Genomic DNA, 19,642 nt, shown 5'->3' on the forward strand with positions numbered 1-19,642 from the left:
TGCAGCGGACAGTGAGCTGCTGCCCTTTGGAGGCAACACCTGGAGCTGTGAATGAGCTCAGAGCCCAGATTCAAGCAGGGTTGAAAACCTGGCCCCAAAAATGTCCTTTAGAAATTAGGTGTTGCAATTTAGTTCATACTAATTAAATTTCTTTTTTTTTTTTTTTTTTTTTCTGTAAGAGCCCTTTGTCTCACAGTTGTCATACATTGATTTACAACATACCTCCCACTAGAAGTTAAAAGTATAACTTAAAAGTGTTCTGTACTAAAAGGGGGATACAGTGTGGCAATGGATTAATGTCTTTCAGGGAAAATGAGTAGAAAAGAGTCTACAAATCCTGTGGGGATATTTGTTATGGATGACTGACTACAGGATGGTTTTTCCAGGGGTAAGGAAATCTGCTGCGTTTGCAATCGAAGTCGGAAGGTACAGATTTACTGTAGATTTGACTTAATAACTTTTGTGGTACTGTGGTTGGATAATAGCTACGTTGATTGTTATCCTCTGCTAGAACAGAACTTTCTGAAGGAAGCTAAATCTGCTCAGAAGAACAAAGATCACTGTGGTAAAAGCACTAATTTTATTAGTACCTAGTATGAATTATACTTATTCTTGATGATAGGTACTTAGAAAAATGACGGGAAAGAAAATGAAAACCTGCATATGCTTAGTGGGTGCCAAATAACTACTATCAGCTGTCAGACTTTCTGAACTTAGGAGGATAGCAATCTGTAATTTTATCTAGATATGTCAAACGTGGAAAAAAAGCAAAAATATGTCATGCTGAATAAACATGTAACATTTATTTCGGAACATCATTATCTCGATCAGCTTTATTCAGGGAATTTGGCAATGACAATAAAGATGAAATAATGTATTTTGACAGTATGCACAGAGGATTTGAAGAAAAAATAATGGGATTGCCCAGAAATTGTCTTCTAACTAGTGCCAGTATGCATTTATGTGAACTGTATTGCTTCTGAATTAATGGTTAGAATTTCTTCTTTGCAAATATATCTTACTGTACTTTTTGTACCTTACTTATCAGGGAAGGTAAAAGCTTCTAATCGTTATTGGCAAACAAGTTTAAATGTTATTACATTATTACAATCTCTAAGCATTTTCCATTAAATGCTCCTTGAAATTCCATGAAATTTGTCTTTTTCCACATACTTATATTTGTTCAATGCTGATAACAGCAATATACAGTTACTCTCTGGCGTTTCCTCATCTATGTGGAAGAAGTTAGCCTGTGACCTTTTGTGAGGTTGTAAAGACCTTTTCAAAGGAATATGGATATTCTGCAGCATCACAACGAATCTACAGCAAGAAAAACAGTTTCTGTGTTTTGGGGGGGGAATGCTGAAATGTTTGGCTTTTAAAGTTTAGCGACATGGATTAAAAAAAAAAAAACCTGCCACTTTAGAAAAAATTAATTTGGGGCTCAGTTTTTTGAGAACCTGTTGCTGCCTCAGCTTTATTAAACGATCTAAGGAGCGTTACTGGTTAGGACAAGGAAAGGTAAGAAGGGAAGGAAAAAAAAAAACTGTAAAAAAAAAAAAAAATTATGAGAGAAAAATATTGTTCCAGATCAGGGATGCAGAAAGGAGCAATGCAATCTGATGTCCATCCAGGCTTTCTGTTATTAAACTAAAATTTCTTTAGCAATAAATACACTGTAAATATTTTTGAAGCATTGTAAGGGAATTATGCAGGCATACCTTGATCAAGATTTTCAGAAGTAACTACTTGTTGTCAGTGTTTCAGTTTTGGAATGTTTTATATGAAATAAATTTAAGGGAATATGATTTTCAGAAATTGCTGAAGAGTCATCTGGAAAATATAATGTCTTAAATTGCCATGATTTTGAGGTCCTAAAATCACCTGTCTTCAAAAAATACTCTATTTTTATAATGTTGTAGCTGGATTGATAGCCATCCCCCTGAATTTCTGAACACTGGTAATGTTTTCCATCTGTCTCTGCAGCTCGGGCAGTGCCGAGCAGGGACACAGCTGGAATCTGTTGCCGTTTAACACCCGCGTGGCAAATCGCCGACCGCTTCCCAGGACACACTGGCCAGAGGTCCCTGCAGAAGAACCGCTTGGGGTCAGGGCGGCCGTGCGGTGGCCACGCAGCCACTCTTACCTTCCTGGGGTGGCAAACCCCAGGCTTTGATAGAGGAGAGGTTTAGTATAAAACAGAAATTTTAAAGCTGACAGAAGAATGATGTGCTTGTGCCCAGCTCCCAGTCGCTGCAAGGGGAGTTATGAGTTAACGGCAGCTCTCACAATTAACCTGGTAATGACGCGGCATCTCACTGTCAGTTGTATTTATAGGTGTTATTTTTGGCATCAGAGAGTGGACTGCTCATTATCCTTTTAAATACTCCTATAACATGATTTCTGCTTTGGGGAACCTTAGCATTTGTTCTTCATTTTTCATTATTGTAAAGATCTCGTAAAATAATGTTTTACAATTTAAAAAAAAAAAAAAAAAAAAAATCCCGAAAGACAGCCTATTGAATCTTGTAAGAATAAGGTTCACATAAGATCCAATTACTTTATGTGCTGCAGGTGTCAGCCTTCGGAGCACGTGTCAGAAGCAAACGAGGAGCTGCTGGAGGCAGGCCGGGCGGAGGGAGCGGAGCACGACCCCAGCAGAAGCCCGGAGCCTGGCCTGCCCTCCCTCTGCCTCAAGCAAGTGTTTCCCAAGTACGCGAAGCAGTTTAACTACCTGCGACTCGTGGACAGAGTGGCTGCGCTGTTTATCCGATTTCTTGGTGTAAAAGGGACAACAAAGTTGGGGCCAACAGGTTTCCGAACATTTATAAGGTTGGTAAGGTGAAGGTTTCTTTAGGAATTGCTGGAAGCGTAGTCAGGAAGTTAGAAATTCCCGATCCCGTGGGGGAGCGTTGCTGTCCCTGTGTTGTCCCTCAGACAGGGCTCGTCAGCCGGTCTGCAAAAGCCAGTCTCACACACGGAGCTGAGGTCCCAGTTTATCCCATATGTGCAGAAAGGTGGGTGCTGGGGGGTAATTCCACAAAGCACACCCCCCCCCCCCAAAAGAACTCCAAGGTATCGATACACTTCAAACTACACGATTACATATTTACTATAATGACTACTGGTTAGTTGCTTATCACTTTATCCCCCATCAGTCAGCAACACGCCTCGTCTCAATTTAAAGTTTCAGTGAGTTTTAATTTTTCTGTGCAAGCTGAAAGGGGGAGGGTCTTTATTCAGGCAGGGGCCTTCCAAGTGGTAGGTGTGATTTTTACTCTTATAATGAGGATAGTTCCTCCAAATGAGACACTAATCTCTAATTAAACTGATTCACAGTAAACAATTTTTAACGAGCCTCCATGTTCCAGGATGTTTCTCTTCTTCAAGGGCAATAGCTCCTGATTAGAAGTTCCTTACTAATTACTGTTGATGATTTAAAGAACAAAATATGTTCTGCCTGTCTTGTGTTTGATGAAAACCATTTGTGTGGACTACACCTGTGCTTATCTTAAGTTTTGTTGAATAAAAGGAGGCCCTAACAGCGGTACACTTTTAGCTTGTAGGTTTAGTAATGCCTTCTAAAGAAACTTTTCCCCATAAGTTCCGCTGAACTACTGCATATTTTTTTTTAATAAAATAGATATATTTTTACCATTCCAAGCTCCCAAAACACCTGACCTATGAAATTGTGTCTAGTAGGAACCTGGGTCTACAGCAGATCAATGATGCTTTGGGAGATACTATTTGTGGTCTTACTCACGTTCCTAGTAACTCACAGGTATACCACTGTGAGACCGCGACAACCGAAATTGGCTCACTTGATGTGATTCTGTTGGCTGTGGGGGTGCAGCCGTCCACCCCGGGCCACAGGAAAGAATTTCCAGATGCCGGCTGCTGATGCATTGTGCACTAAGGATTTGCATTGTGAAATTGCAACTCGCAATAGCAAGGAACTCAATTTACTCTTTCACATACTTTTTATTTGCGAGGGGTTTTTTCATTGTTTTTTATGGATATATCTGTTCTAGTCATGGTACAAATATCTCATTTTCTGTCTTTCATTGACAATGACAAACGAAATAAGCAGCAGCAGCAGATGTACTCTTAAAATACAGATCCTGTTTCTATGCAGATGCATTTTGCATTCAGGAATGAATATAAACAATTTGATTTATACAAATTACGATATATAGAAAATGACTGAAGGCATCTGCTCTATCCACAGACCAGTATAGGATTGTTTCCAGTTCTGTATTTTCTATTGTTTAGTCCAGCCTTAATTTGGCACTTGTCAGGGGAACACAGAATAAATGCCAACATTTTCTTTTAAGAACATTAAAATGAAATGCCATATCTCAAGGAAATCGTGTTTGCAGTTTCCTAATGCATGTTAAATTAAACTTTTTAATATTGGCAAGTATTTTGTTTATTTTTTCCCAGAGGATCTATATAAACTATATGGCCCCTTTCTGATATGCTGTCATTACTGCCCATTTCAGAACTAAGGCCGTGTTTCTAAGATGTGTGCTGTATCACTTTTCAAGAAGTGTGACTCTGTGTGTGTGGGCAAGTGGTTGAAGAGATTATCCACTCAAATTTTAGCTAAAGAAAATCTGTTTCCCTTCAGTAATTTCTTAATTCTAAAAAATAACTGAAACGGAAAGTTGAACACGGCTCTACTCCTTGCTTGGATTCTGTCTAAGATTTTTTGGGGGCTATCTAGGCCAGACCTTAACTCTCTGTTTCAAGGGAGCGCTGCCTAGGCTACCAAAGAGTAAGATTCTTTACATTATCCAGGGGTTTGGGGTTTTTATTTTAGTGGGGGGTGGTGATGGTGGTGTTTGTTGTTTTGTTTTTTTTTTTTTTTTCTTTTCTGGCAAGAAATTTTGGCCAGCTTTTCAGCACGTTCATTAGTCCCAACCAGGCTGCCAGACATCTGGAAATCCTGGACAGATGGCTAATTCTCATATACTGATCAACACTACCCGGCAGGCTCAGACCACACAAGTGTCAGATCTCCTACATGTGCTTATCACCAAATGCCCAAGATGCATCCAGAGATGCTGCTGTTTTCCATGCAGTGTTCAGCAACACACAGGGTAAATCTGTTCTGTGCCTCAAAGCTTTCCTCCAACCCTCTTCAAACAAGATCAGTCAGTAAATAAAAGAGTATTTCTTTGTGCAGACTCTGCTTCATTTAGATAGTCTGTGCAGATTCGTGTTGGGTTTTGCAGTGTACCAATTAATTCCATTCTGTTACAGCCTCAGAAAGAGTACTAGCAATAGCCTGGGAGAAAACTCTGTGTAACAGTAAAGTTATATTTTTAATTTAGATATTCAGGGGTTTGTTGGGTTTTTCTTGGTTTGTTTGTTTGTTTGTTTTTACTGCTTTGTTGCAAAAACCAAAATAAACCAGTTAATCTCTAATCTGACCTACTCATACAAACTGGATTTGGATGTGTGCCTCTCAGCGGGCCGCTCCTCCTGCCCAGAGCCGCTTCTGGCAGAGGTGGTGCCTGGGTGATCTGAACAGCCAGCAGGACCAGGTACATACGAGAGATGTTCTGCATGTGAAAAACTGAGGGCCTGTACCATTTCAGATATGTACACCTAAACACCACTGCTTTGTTTGCTGTCTACTCTGTATGTTTTAATAGACCAAGTGTGTTACAGTGGGTATATATGTATGACATGGGTAAACTTTTCTCCTAATGGTCTCTCAGTTGCCCTAGCACAATTTTTCCTAACTTGGAAGTTTGGACATAATCAGAATTTCTTTATTTTGTCAATTTTTAACAGAAACTGCAAACTGAGTAACAGCAATTTTTCGATGGCTTCTGTAGATATCTTATATATTGATATCACAAGAAGGTGGAACAGCATGGGAATTGACCACAAAGAATCAGGTAACACTCTTTTGTATTCAAAGACTATGAAAGCTGGAGTTTTTTGCAATTTTGGCAGCTCAAGCACACCTCAAACTTTCAATTAAAAAAATGGAAACAAGGCATGTACATCTGAGGCATGCACACGTGCAACAAATTCTTCTGTTTAGTTCTGTGGCAGTTTCCCTTTATCTACAGAATAGATCACTCTTAGTTTTCAATTTATTTATTGGAACAAGTTTTCTGCACTCCCCTTTTTAAGCTTGCGATTTTGCATTTGTAAGGCTTGTTGCTGTTTGCAGAGAAGCATTTAAAATCATTCCAGTGGAACCTTCAACTTAATTACAGTGTAAGAAGGTATGTCCACATTAGAGTAGCTTACAGGGTCTAGCAAAAACCAACCAAACCAAAAGCTATGCAGGAGCTAGAAAAAAATACACTTAACTTCTCTTTTTGATTTGTGTTGCTCAAAAAGCTTACTTTGGGGACAAACAAAACTACTATATTACTTTTCCTTTCCCAGAGAGTCCCACCCTGTCCAACAGTACCTATCTCTTTTTTTTCATTTTTGTTGTCTTTGTGATGGGTGAGGGAAGGAAAATAGTTTTCTGCACAAACTTGCACAGTGCTCAGCTATTAAATAGGCTCTTATTAAGGATGAGTAGCAGTGTCTTTTTGCTACAAGCACTCCTTACTGTAATTTGTTCATACAGGAGCTGGGTCAAACAGCCAACCTAGCCTTCAGTAGTGAATTACCTCCCCATCTGCTTTGGTCACATTTTTAGATCTGAGTCAGTAATCTATCAAATAGCAGAGTTCAGGGATTATTTCTTGTTGTATTACTGGCCTAAGTACACCATTTAATATATAATTTAATTTCTAAAATGGCTATTACATTTCTATATGAAATTGAGTCCATAAATTTGGCAACTTTTCCATAGCTTTTGGAACAAGTCAAATAATTTAAATTGCACTAATATTCCCATTTCAACAACAAAAACATTCCTTATGACATTTTTGGAGCCATTTATAACAGGGAAACATCAGCTGGAGTATTCTGGAAGGTTTTATGGCACCGCTCCTTGAGGGCATCCAGGAGGATTGCCAAGGTTCCATTTAAATCAATGTGGGATAAAGAAATCCACCTCGATGCTGCTGGTATAAACTAGCATGCTGGTCACAGGGCTGCAAACTGGCATCTTTTGTTCCCTCCTGCCTAAACATCAAGAATCAGTGATACCCGTAACAATTTGTGAGCGTGTGGTCAGGTATGACAGCAGCAGAATTATTTGTATATAACCTTTTTTTGAATATTTGAACATACTTCAGAAATGTTAGTGATGCTTATATTTGTATGAAATAGGTATTATTTTGTCTTGCTTGAACATAGGTATCCTATAATATCCTGTAGAGTCTGTGTATATGAAGTCAGATAAGATGAGGCAAAAGGAGAGTAAGTAAAATAGGCTGTTCACGTGGCTAATAGAAAGACTAAATCCAGACCTAAGATGAGAAGGGAGAAAGTGAAGGTATAGTGCAGAGATGCTAGTACGGTTTATTCGTGAACTCCCATACTACTTTAGGCAGGTTAGAGTCACCTTGGTTTCACAGGTATATAAAATTTGAGTATTTGCATTTAGCATTTCAGTGTGGGTGTAAGTCATTTATGCGGTTAGCTGATAGAATTTCATTAGTAAAAACAATAGAAATGCAAGTGACTCTTCAGGCTTTCAGAAATTCAGAGATTTGTTGACAGTCTCAATAAACCAGGTATTTTCTAGGTGTTAAAACACAAAATACCCAGCCATTTCTGTTGGCTTTGCGTTTGGCCCACGCCCAGCTGTAACCAATACAGTAACTATTGCTGTTGTTGTAAAACACTGGTTTCTAACTTTTTTCATTAAGTGCTTCACATGAGTGTCACTTATGGGGGAAAAAGCATGTATGCTACCAAAGGTACTTTCCCTGCCTGCAGCTCACCGTGACTGATAAAATAATTTACTGAGCTGGCAGCTGCTGCTTTCAGATAACTCAACAATTCCTTTGCAAGCTACTTCACAGCCAAGATCGTAAGCGACTCCAGCTGTAGCCTTAGTTGAGAGAAATTATACTTCAGAATGTAATTGTAATATTTTGAAAAGGTGCCTTTCCTGCAGCATCAATAAGCCAAATTAAGTTAAAAAAGCCAAGCCTTTCAGTATCTCATCCTAAAATAATCTTCTTAAGTGTATGTTCAAATTGGGAGAGCCAGTTAAAGCACAAAGCAGCTATAACTGTTCCTTGTTGCTGGCATTCTGCAAAACCAACTGTGGTCTGGCTTCTTAATTAAGAATTAAAGTAGGTATTACTTAAAGATTTTAAATACAGTAATTAGTGTTAATATGCAGCCCCTCTTTCCATTGGCTGTAGTAATGTGTTATTAGTAAATGTGATCAAATACCACCTGAAGAGTCTGTACTGTAGCATGTGGCTTCTGCAGGAGACTTTTGTTTGGGAAGGGGCAGAGCAAAGAGTTTTATTATAGCAGAGAAATTTTTTGGCACCGCACCACTTTCCCTTTGTACATACTTCAACCGTTTTTCATTCAGCTGAAACAAAACTGCTATTGTAGAGTTACTGGGTATGGTTGAAAAAATGGCCTCTTTGCCTTCAAAATGAAGGCCAAGGAGTCATATCTCATAGAGTCTTTGCAGAAGGAAAGTAACACTTCAAATAAACTCACTTCTGTGATAAGGTGATACTTGGTAATGGAGTTATTTTTATAGTGCTACAGACTGAAATGCTGTACTGTTTTGGTAGTTCTACATTTGAACTTTTGGTTTAGGTCCATCTCTAAAAATACAAGGTTTAAACAACCCATATCAGGTGCCAATATAAACTTTTCTCTCCAGGTGGATTGTTTTCCTTGAAGCTCAATATGTTACTGCGTGTCTGATTTGGTTTCAATTTATTGAGTGAGGCAGCAGAAATCAAGGCTGACATTACATCAATTTAATTGTACAATATCTTAAAATCAGTTGTTGCTGTCCCAGTTTGCCTCTGGATACCAGGCTGCTGGTTGGGCTGATGTCTGCAAAACCAGAAACAGCCTCCGTGACAGAGAGTATCACCCGTCTGTATCCTAGCCTGGGCATGCCCTGTGCCGAAACACTAAATGAGGTCCGGTGTGTTACATACAAATAAAAACTTGTCTTTTGGTCTGTGAAGGACAGACAATTTTTTTTCTTAGTGAGCATTCTAGATGGCTGCTGTTTAAATTAAAAGATGTAAACTAATATGATTGTCTCTATACCCAGCACATACACACTTGGCCTTGCTGCCGGAAGAACCAAGAGATACTACTATGTTTAAAGAATGTAGTTTGCTAGAGAACACTGTGCTATGAGTCTCCTAGAAACACCTTTCCATTGCAGGAATGTGTTTGCAAGCCTTTGTTGAAGCTTTCTTCTGCCTGGCTCAGAAGAAATACAAGTCCCTCCCACTTCATGAGCAAGTGGCATCGCTGATCGATTTTTGTGAGTATCACCTGGCTGCCCTGGATGAAAAGCGCCTGGTTTGTGGCCGTGGGATCGTGGAGCGCCGAAGTGCAGTAGTTCCTTGTCAGACCGATGGACTTCACCTTGCACCAGCTGCACATACACCCCTCCTGAATCGCACGGCCGCAGCTAGTAAATTTGCAGATTATAGAAATCATCGCTATTAATGGTGATAACTCACCAGGGCAGAACTGAACAGAACAGTTAATCCCCAGGTATGTACGTGTACTGCAGGAGGAGAGACAGACTCTTGAATTCCTTCATCTGCTGGTCACAATTATTAATGTCAACTTTTTAAATTTATGCTATTCAAAAAGTCTACTGCAGGCTCCCATTCTCAAATAATGATCCTGGCAATGGCTATTTATTTACCTCTCTGTTGGACCTACAGTACACCTCACATGACAAACTGTGCTTTCATCCCAAGTGTATAGAAGACTGCGTGCAAAGACAAGGACCAAAACACAGTGGGATGAACACCAGCATCATGGGATTGGTTGCACTGATCCAGAGACACACTCATCTCAAAGGAATTATGTTGCTTTATATGCACTGGATGTATCGTGGAAACCACTTACGGAGCTGCAGTCTCAAATACCAGTTGTGGACTTTGGAAGACTGAAACCTGGAATTATGTTTGTGGTCAGACTTCAGGCTTTGACCTTCTTCTTTTGGTGGCTTGGACTGTACATGTTGGAATCAGTACAGATTGGTCATTGTCTGTGTACTTATTTTTTAAAGTCAGTCTTAAAGCACTGAAATTGTATTTTGGCTTCTACTTCTTTGTACATGTCTTTGCCATGACAAGTACTGTTAATTTTTTAAAGAAAAACTAAAGATGTTTATTCTTTTGCTTCCACAGAACTAATAAGCTCACACTTATTCACAGAAAAAATTTACTTCATTAAGTCAAATTTTGTGAATCAAGTGGTGGTTTTGTCTTCAGGTACTAAACACTGCTTCCGTAAAAAGCTTTACCATGTAAAGGCTTAAGAGTTCATTTAAATTCCAGTGAAACCAATCCTGCCATTGAATTCAGGCAAAGCTAATTGTATTCTAGGTTTGCTCTATTTTTTGCCTTTTGCATGTTTGTTGTTTTACCCTATTTGGACCTGCACAGATTTTTTTTGTTTTTTGTCTTTGCATATTCTTCATTTTTTCCCTTAAACAACAGTATAACTGTACAAATTAGACCTACATTATTTAACAGTATGTTTTGGCAAGAATGCTGGGCTATAGCATGGGAGTTGTACAGAGTAGTCTTATTTTTCAAGAAATTAACTGTGACTTCCATAATCACACTCTTCTTGGAGGGGTGAGCAAGCAGAACATGAGACTGGCTGAAAGGACAGGAATAACTTGGAACTTCAGGGCTTTTCAGTCAAATTCTTTTCAGTCTCATATTTTATTACAATAATGTATGTCTACATTCGAGTTTGATTTTTCCTCCTTTGTTCTATTCTTGAATGTTAATGAGTCTGCTTATGTTCTAGTGTTCTTCATACTGTCAAAAATGGCAAAGCTGTAAGGTGGCACAGTGTCTGGGCAGTAAGCTTTGGACTGGAGAAAATTACCTGAGCTTGATGACAGAAATGTTCAACGGCTGGTGTATGAGAAACGTGACCTTGGAAGCACATTGTCAGTGTGGAGGGAGTCCACCCATTTAATGTCATGGACTGAACGCACACATGGTATCGAGTGAGATTTTACCTCAGGAAAAGTTTAGAGTTTCTTTTCTGATTTTAGTTTTAAGCAGCATGCATTTTTCCTAAGTGGCAATTGGCAGCATGGCAATACAATGCAGAAGTCAAGCTGAGCCCACAAGAAACTAATACCTAGCATGTCCCCTACCCCTCCCTGGAAGGGTTCAAGGCCAGGTTGGACGGGGCTGGGAGCCCCCTGGGCTGGGGGAAGGGGGCCCTGCCCGGGGCAGGGGGGTGGCACTGCATGATTTTTAAGGTCCCTTCCAACCCAAACCAGTCTGTGAGTCTCTGCGTTAATACCAGATGTGGGCATCTCTTCTTCTCTCTGTCTTTTTCTGTAACACCCATAAAAATAGTAGTAGATGATATTTTTTAGTTCAATGGTCAGACTGTTTTGAAATTTTATGTATTGTACATAAGAGGACAATTGTAGACTAATGCCACTGCCCTCAGCCTTGTTTAAGTTTCATAAAGATTATTGCAGTGTGAAGATAAAATGCCAAACTCCAAGGTCTGGCATCTGTCAGAATAAATGAAGCTGAAAGGGTCATTTTTTTCACACTTTCATTGTAATATGTTTGAAGACATTCACAAGTTGAAAAATGGTTACTTCTCATTTTGTGACATCTGACATTTGTCTTGCGATTGGCAGTGTGTTACTAGAAAATAGCTTACAGTTTCTCTCATCTTGTGATTGATGTCCTGTGAAGACAGAGATGGATTTGAAATGCTACAATTGTGAAAGCCTTTCCTTACAGCTTTTGAGTAGTGCAATCTATGGCCTAAAATATCCAGGTTTTGCTATTGTATAAGTTACCCTGATATCAGTGGAATAAATTAACTATTGTATATAATGAACACTGGTAAGATCTCTCTCTGTTTTGGAGATCTTTGTATTCTCTGGATCTAATTCAGGTTTTTATAGCCTGTGCATACACAGGCTGATGCAGTATGCCCTGTTTATCTCCCCCTTCAGATATGAAGGGTCCCTTGTAGAATAGTCAAAATACTCAATTATCTGCCTCTAGTAACCCAGTGTTCATGTGTTTATGTAATTGGAAAATTGAAAGCCGTATTATTCTCAGGGGGCGGAGGGGGCTAAAACAGGAGTGTGCTTTAGAGGCTTAATGACAAAGTCACATTTCTCTTCCCTGCCATCTAATGCAATTTCCTCTGCATATTATTTAGCATCTAAAATAATTTCACATTGCCTTTAAGTTACCAGTCTGCGCACGTGCAAAAAAATGACCAGAGACACTTTATTCAGAACATGAATGCTAATGCACTGGTAATCTGTTAATCCTGAGGTACCTTTCTAGTGAAAGAAACAATATATGAAAGGTACTAGGCGTTGGTTTTTTAATAATACTTTTCTGTATATTCTTTTCAGAGAATAACACAGCACTCAGTATTCCTTTTATGACATGTATGATATGAACACTGCATACCAGCGAAGTCCTTCTCACTACCAGATGCACTGGGTCTGGTGTTCCTCACTGGCTATAAATCAGAATAAAACACTTAAACATCTAAGAAAGATTTGAGGCAAGCGAGTCTGGAATTTCAGTCCAGACATCCCCCTTCCGTGCATCTTGTACCTAGCCCAAATGTGCCTGAAGTCACTTGGTGATTCCTTGATTGATTTTGAGTTCTTTTTCTGCATAAAACTGATGTAGGCTGAGTCACCTGAAATTTGTTTTCTGCCTAATCTGGATTGGGCTCTTGAAATTTAATTGCCTGCTGTCCAAATGCCCAACTTGCCCTGTTACAGGCATCTGTTTTGAGAACATTTAACGTACACCAAACAGATCGCTTCACTTTGCCACACGCTTTTAGCTGCTTTCTTTTGAAACACAACTGAAAAGAGAGGTATTCAGCTAATTATACAATTAACGTGCAGGTGAGAGGCCCGAGCCCACCTGCTTCAGTGTTTGTCATCTTAGCTGGAGCTCCCACCCCTGTGCCACACAGGTGATTCCTGTTTACCAGCTTTACCCCTCGGCTGCATCAGTCCCGTGTTCAGTCCCTTGTTGGGAGGTCACGAGATGGGTGATGGCAGCCTGGAAACCCTCGTGACAAGGAGGGATCTTGTCCTGCTGCAGTTCCCCATGCAGGGTAAGTGTGTGTCCTCGTGTTGGAAGGGGCTGGGGTCTCTGCGGTGATTTTGGGGGTGGGCAAGGGCACTGCTCCTGTGTGGCTGGAGGTGGGAGCTCTCAAGGGCTGTGCTAGGGTCGTAGGAAGAGCTGCCACAGGAGCAGCTGCCGGCTCCTGCCTGGATGGTGCCTCAATTCTGCACTGGCTTACTAGGGCACGGATGACTTTTATAGTCGCTGGCACAGCTCTCGTTTCTAGACAGCTCTGTGCCTGACCTTATTCTGATCTTTGTCTGATGGACACTGACGATCTGCTTCTAAATATTACCCTGTTCCCTCTCGTTTGGTTATTATTTTTCCATTGTGCTTTGCTGTGTTGCCTCCGTTTCGCTGCGTGTCTTTGTTTTAAAGGTGACTCTATCCCACATCTTTTCTCTGAGGTGTTGCCGTGTACCAGGCTCTGCTGAGCTGATGCATCAATTCTAGCTTTCCTCTGTGTGTTGTTAGAGGATCGATCTCCGTGGCTTTGTTGGGTGGGTGCCGGCCTGCCGGCCCCTCTCCTCCCAGTCCCGCTGCTGTGGACATACTGTTTCCCATGTGTTTTCCAGCGTGTGGGCTGCCTTTCAGTGTTGCAGAGCAGAAATGTGTGATGAATTACTACTTGGTTGGGTCCGGCCCTAGCAGATGGAGCCCCCGTGGGCTTCCTGGAGCATTCCCACACACGGGAATCTCCACAGCAATCCCTGCCCGGATCCCTTTGCCCGCCGGAACCCCTGTGCTTCTAGAATCTTCCCGGCAGCCGCCATTACGCAGGGAGGCCATTTCCCGCCCAGGGCATCTGCTGGTGTGTAATGGTGGTGTGGAGAGGGTCGGCTGGGCCGGAGTGGGGTAACTGGGGGGAACGTCCTTCAGCGGCAGGTTCCTCATTGTAGAGTCCTGAGTGAGGTCAGGCCATTTTTATAACAATTACTGTTGTTTATGCCAACGAGAAGGAAGCAGATTGCGGAGCCTGCCTGGGCTTTTCACTGTTCGGGGCTGGGTGAGCATCCTGAGGCGCCGCTGGCGCAGTTCGTTAGTTTGAAACGGGGAGATGAGGTTGAAGTAATTAGCACATCTGGTGCGGATTGTGCTTATCTCCATCACCCGCAGAGGCCGATCAAAGCCTCCGAAAGCCGGGAGCTGTGTGGGGCATTGCCCTGCGAGGTGGGGACGGTGCGGTGGTGTGAGCGGGTGGACCCGCTCGGCTGCGAAGTCCCTCACAAGCACTCGATGTCAGGGCTGTGCTTATTGTTGGCTTTGCTGATATCATTCAGTTACTATTAAATGAACACAAATTCAGTAGCGATTTATAAATATTGTTAGGAAGCACCTCAGTACCAAGTCCTGGGCAGATTATGCTGAGACTCCATGTAGAAATGGAGATGAAGAACCTGAGTCTCGGTTGCTCCCCCCAGCAGTGGTGAGGAGGGCTGCCGAGGCCCTTGGGATCACAGCAAGCTGAAAGAGCCAAGGATCTTTGGTGGAACATAAACAGATCTTTAGAAAAATTATTTTTTTTTTTTTTTCCTCCCCTCTGCTCACCTGTTGCCCTCTGTGTTTTAATCAAAGAGCTTTACCTCGTTTAGTTTTCCTTGAAACAGTTGTCCTCACAGCTTTTAACTTCCACATTTTTACCTCTGCTTTTTCCTTTTTATCTTCCTACTTTTCCCTCCCTTATTGTCACAATGAAGGGGAGAACTGAACTCTCTCACCTTCCATCTCCTGATCCTATTTTTTTGGTATCATCAAGAAGTTAGATTACTGAACTCCATAATGCTTTTTGCGCTCCCATTGATGCCAGTTTTGGGGAGGGTTGCTTTGCAGGGAACCTTTGTCTGAAGAACTGGGAGCTCCCCATAGCAGCCCACCTCCCTGGTCAGTGAGTCTGGTAGTTCAGCTCGTTCTGCCCCCATCTCCCCCGGCCGTGCCTTGTGTCCCCCCTCTGCACCCCGGTATCTTGTGCTGTGGGTGGCTGCAGAACTCGGCACAGACTTTGCCCTACCTGATGCTGTTACCTGCGGAGTTTTGGTACGTGGGTGAGTCTGCCAGCGTCTGCCACTGTCCAAGGGGTTTGTGGTGGTTCTCATTTCTGCGGCAAACAGTTCTGTGCATGGGTAGGTCTGTATTACCTGTGCTTACAAAATGACTGTAAAAATCTCTCAATCGCCAAGCCAGCAATTAAAGCGATGGCGTTGAGTGCTGCCTTTTAAAAGCATTTAGGAATAGCTGCTTTCTCTGCTCTTGTAGCTGTGCTTATTTGCAGCCCCACGCTGCTGTCCCTGCAGCAGCTTCCTTGTGGCCTGCCTGGCCAGCTCGCTGTCGGAACAAGCCCCGTGCCTGTCCCTCTGCCTCGCTTGCCCGCAGCTCATACCTGGCTGTTCTCCCCGTGTGTGTGTGCCAGTTTGCTGCCAGGAACAAGCTGGAGGCAAGCTGGCCAGGCCAGGAGGCTCCAGAGGTGCTCTGTCCTGTGCGGCTCAGCTCACGGGCATCGGCTTTATCCTCTCTTTGCATTAGTGTTTCTGTCTTGGATCTGGTGGGACTGACTCCCTTGATAAAGACTGGGATTGTTCACTGTGCAGCCCCAGATGACATCTCCCAGCTGCGCTGCAGGGCAGGGACTCACCTGCTTCCCATCCCTGACAAAAAGTGTACCTCTACCCAATGACTGGCACTGGCCCCAGCTGCTTAGCCTGATGCTCCATCATGATTTGCTGTCATGCTATTCACTTACTGATTTAACTGTTTTAAAATCCCAGACGGCTTTCTGCACAGTGGTAAACTGGTCCCAGGTTTGTGCAGGGCCAAGCTGCAGCAGAGGTGCTGCTCTCTCCATGGGCACCCGGCTCTTCCTCCCCGAGACTCCTGAACATGCTCTTTACTGCCCACTTGAGCAAGAACAAACTGCTCCAAGCACAAGCTGAGCACTTGCCCTTCTTGGGTAATGACTGTTTATATAGCTGTCACCTCCTTTTGGAGACGCTGACTGGCATGACTGCTAATGCGCCTCTGCCTGCAAGCGCATGCAGGTTCTGTAGCAAGCACTCAAGTGTGTTCAGTAATTAGAAACCTGTCCAAAAAAAATGTGAGTGCTGTCACCACCTGTCTTTGTGTCTGTGTCTAGCAGTTCTGCTGCTCAATTACTGGTTTTGTTACCTGTCTCTGCTTTCAAACTTGTTTTTGTGTGTGAGAGATATTTATTCTCCTGGTGCATAGTTTTGGGAGGAGGAATGAAAGCACTCTTGTTTCAGAGCCAGTTGACTTACCAGCAGAGCCTTCCAGCAGCGGCAGACCGTGAGCATGCAGAGATGTAGGATACCCCAGCATTAGCCAGGTAGAAGAGCACAGCCAAGATACTTAGCAGTGGTTCGCTGTGGTTTTGGCTAAAGCTCTTCTATACCCATCTTTTCTTCCGGAGGTGACTACAGTAATCCAGAAGCTCAGGTACATCTACAGTGCTCGGAGAGGGACCTGTCAGTCTCGGAGGCTTCTTCTGCTGATACCCTTTCCTGTCAGTGGGCTGTTCACTATGAGCTGCCTGTAAGGGAGGAGATTGTAGCAAGACAAGATGTGATCTCCAGGTCAGGGCTGTGTCCATGTCCTACACTGTGTTCTAGACAGTACCAGAGGAGCTGCTTAACCATTTCTGGTGACAGCAAGGGTCGGGAACCTGAGCTCCGAGCTCCTCTTCTTGACTCGGGGCGGGGAGGAGGCCTGAGTTCTGCTCTGTGGCACAGGTTTGCTGGCCTTTGGTCGCAAGGTACGAGTATGCTGGGAGCCAGACCAGTGTGTAGGAGCTGGCTCTTCCCCACCCCTGCTGTGTTGCCTCCTGAAGCCCGGTGCTGGGGAAATCTGACTGCTGCTGGCAGGGTCAGAGCTGGTTGTGCACACCTGGTACTGAGATGGATGTGCCTGTGTGACTAGAAAGTGGCAATTAATTCACTCTCTAAGACTCAATTTCGGAGTTTTAGAAAGCAGGTGTTTTTTATTACAGTGCTGGACACACAGGGGAGAGCTCCTCCTAATGTGCGTGTGTGAGAATTAAATCAACAAGCATTTATACTACCTTAATCATACATATTCATTGCATTTTTTATCATATTCATAACTTTTCTGGGAACTCATTTAGCATGTCTCTTGCGCATATCAGTTGGAGTCTTCAAGTGGTCATCAGGGGTCTTCAGATGAAGGCTCGTAGTCTTCTTCACTGTGTTCGCTAGCTGACCCTTACTGCTGTGCAAACTCAGTCCTGTGGTCACGTACATCTTGTCCTTCAAGTCTGGCCTGGTCTGGTTTGTTGCTAATTTGCAGCTTCTTTATCTTCATGTTTCTTTGCACCTGCCACTACAAGGCCAAACCATCTCCAATAAGATTATTGATGAGTTCCTTATGCTACAGTTATTCCAACTATTCCTCAAAAGATCAGTATTTGTTCTGCAGCACAATTGTTAAATGATTAAAACATCTTAAATTGATCTTAATAATTCTATTCCACAAATACGTATTTTCTAATAATCTTCGTTTGCGGGTATCGCCTGGGCAGCAGCAGCAGAGTTTGGTCTTTGTATACCGTTGCCATCAGGCGCTGCGGCTCGCTCCCCGCGTGCTCCCTGCTCGTGTCTTCCTGAAAGTGACGGTTCGTGCCGGCATGCGAGAGGCAAAGGGGGTGGATGGCATCAGCCATCTCGCTGTATCAGGGTTCTGCTGGGGGAAGAAGCATCCCGAGGCTAGCACGCGTACGAGGCGCTGTGAATCCTAGCTGTTTGCAAAGGAGAAACGAGCTTGTTCAGAGCCTCAGACAGTTTCTGGCTGTCATGTTGCTGGGGGATGTGTGTCCTGCTCCTAAAAACGCGCAGCATTAGGTTTGCCCAGCTCAGAGCCGGGGAAAGAGATGTTTACTGTTCACTCCTCTGATCTGGCTGTATCTCCATCTCCAGCCCACCGCTGAGATTTCTTTTTGTTATACATTTCTCTCCCATCGGGAGCCTCATTTTTCTGTCAGTCCCTGCTGGAGCAGTGGCATTAATTCTGTGCCACAGGCACGCGGAGTAATTGTCCTCCTGTCTGCACGCCAGCAGCGGGCACATGGCACTCTCAAGAATGCAGGTGCTGCACAGGAGCTCTGAACACCTCTTGGCAAGATGTGGCCCCATAAATCCTGTGCTGGTGGTTGCCCAGCACCACTAGATTTCAAGGAGTTTAAGTTAAAGTTTATTTATTGCCATCTATTTTTTTCTGTAACAGCCTTGTCCAATCTTGCATCTGCTTTTGAATTATAAGGGAGGAAGAACTATGATCAGCTCTGACAATTAAAATTCTTCGACAAATACGCTGTCATTTGGTGACCTACAATAAGTCTCAGCCGTGTGCCACCTCTCCATAGATAATTGCTTTTGTTTTCAAGAATGAGCTCTTTTACTTGAATGCTCAGATCTGTATCGAGGGGTTTTGTTCTGGCTTTGGAAGCCTGTAGGAGGAAATGCTGGAAAGCAGGTTTGCCGTGAGTGCCAGAGCATCGGTCCCCCCTGGCCACCCCCGTGACAGGGGAGGCTCCCGGCCCAGCGCTCGTCTGTACGTCGGCCTCGCTGGGGCCTGGAAATGTGCTGTCCATTAGACACGGTCAGCTGTTGTGTTTAACTTATACTATCGTTTTCCTTGCTTACAAAAATGTGAAAATTGGCATCGGTGTGCAGTGTTAAAAGGGGCATTATGGGGCCCTGCCACTCCTCTTGAAAACAGCTGGTCTGTGCCCTCAGCAGCCTGCCTGCGCTCCGCTCGGCCGCTGTGTGACAGGACAGTCGTGTTCCTTGCTCTTGGAGATGTGAGGTTGGTGGGGCATGTGGCTAATTCTTGGATTGTGGGGGGTTACAACAAAACGACCCTGGTCTTAGTCCAAATAAATAACATGGGCTGCACTTGAGACCTTATTCGATAACTTTTAGAGATGGTTCTCTTTCTATGCTGAGCTTCTGACTAATGTCTGAGAGCTTTAAGACGAGCGTGGGTTTTGGTTTTAACAACAAAGAGCTGCGAATAGCTGCGTTGTAAGGAAAAACCTCCTGTGGGAACTCTCTGTTTTATGATGACAATGTTTAGGGTTTTCAACCAAAGACCCACAAGTCTAAGCACTAATGTTTTTCAGTATCTCTAAGACAAAATTTTAGCAAATAGAACAAAAAGCATGTTTTGACTCAATATTCAGCTGAAATCTGGGGAGAAAGTGATTGGAAATTGGTTAGATGTCCTAAATCCCCTTTTTTCCTGAAGACATTTTGTTTTAACCTCCGAGCAGATACCTCTCGGAGAGCTGCAGGCAAGCTGTGGTCCCTGTGCAGCAGGGCCTGCACAGCCCGGGCACTCGGGGCAGCAGAGGCTGTTTGGATGCG

General features: G+C 43.1%; 1 protein-coding gene across 5 annotated transcripts in view; it reads left to right on the forward strand.

Annotated features, from left to right (window-relative positions):
- TTLL11 (tubulin tyrosine ligase like 11) overlaps positions 1-11,981 on the forward strand; it is a 54,333-nt gene extending 42,352 nt beyond the window's left edge. For 3 of the 5 annotated variants that reach the window (XM_033005640.2, XM_042786939.1, XM_042786938.1), the window contains 3 exons: positions 2,575-2,832; positions 5,803-5,909; positions 9,302-11,981. In XM_033005640.2, coding sequence (XP_032861531.2) covers positions 2,575-2,832; positions 5,803-5,909; positions 9,302-9,591 — 655 coding nt within the window. In that variant the 3' untranslated portion in view covers positions 9,592-11,981. The other 2 variants (XM_042786936.1, XM_042786937.1) reach the window with 2 other exon arrangements.
- Positions 11,982-19,642: the final 7,661 nt, after the last annotated feature.

The sequence above is a fragment of the Tyto alba genome, unplaced genomic scaffold (genome assembly GCF_018691265.1).
Source record: "Tyto alba isolate M040663 unplaced genomic scaffold, T.alba_DEE_v4.0 Super-Scaffold_11, whole genome shotgun sequence".
In the NCBI taxonomy this organism is placed as follows: domain Eukaryota; kingdom Metazoa; phylum Chordata; class Aves; order Strigiformes; family Tytonidae; genus Tyto; species Tyto alba.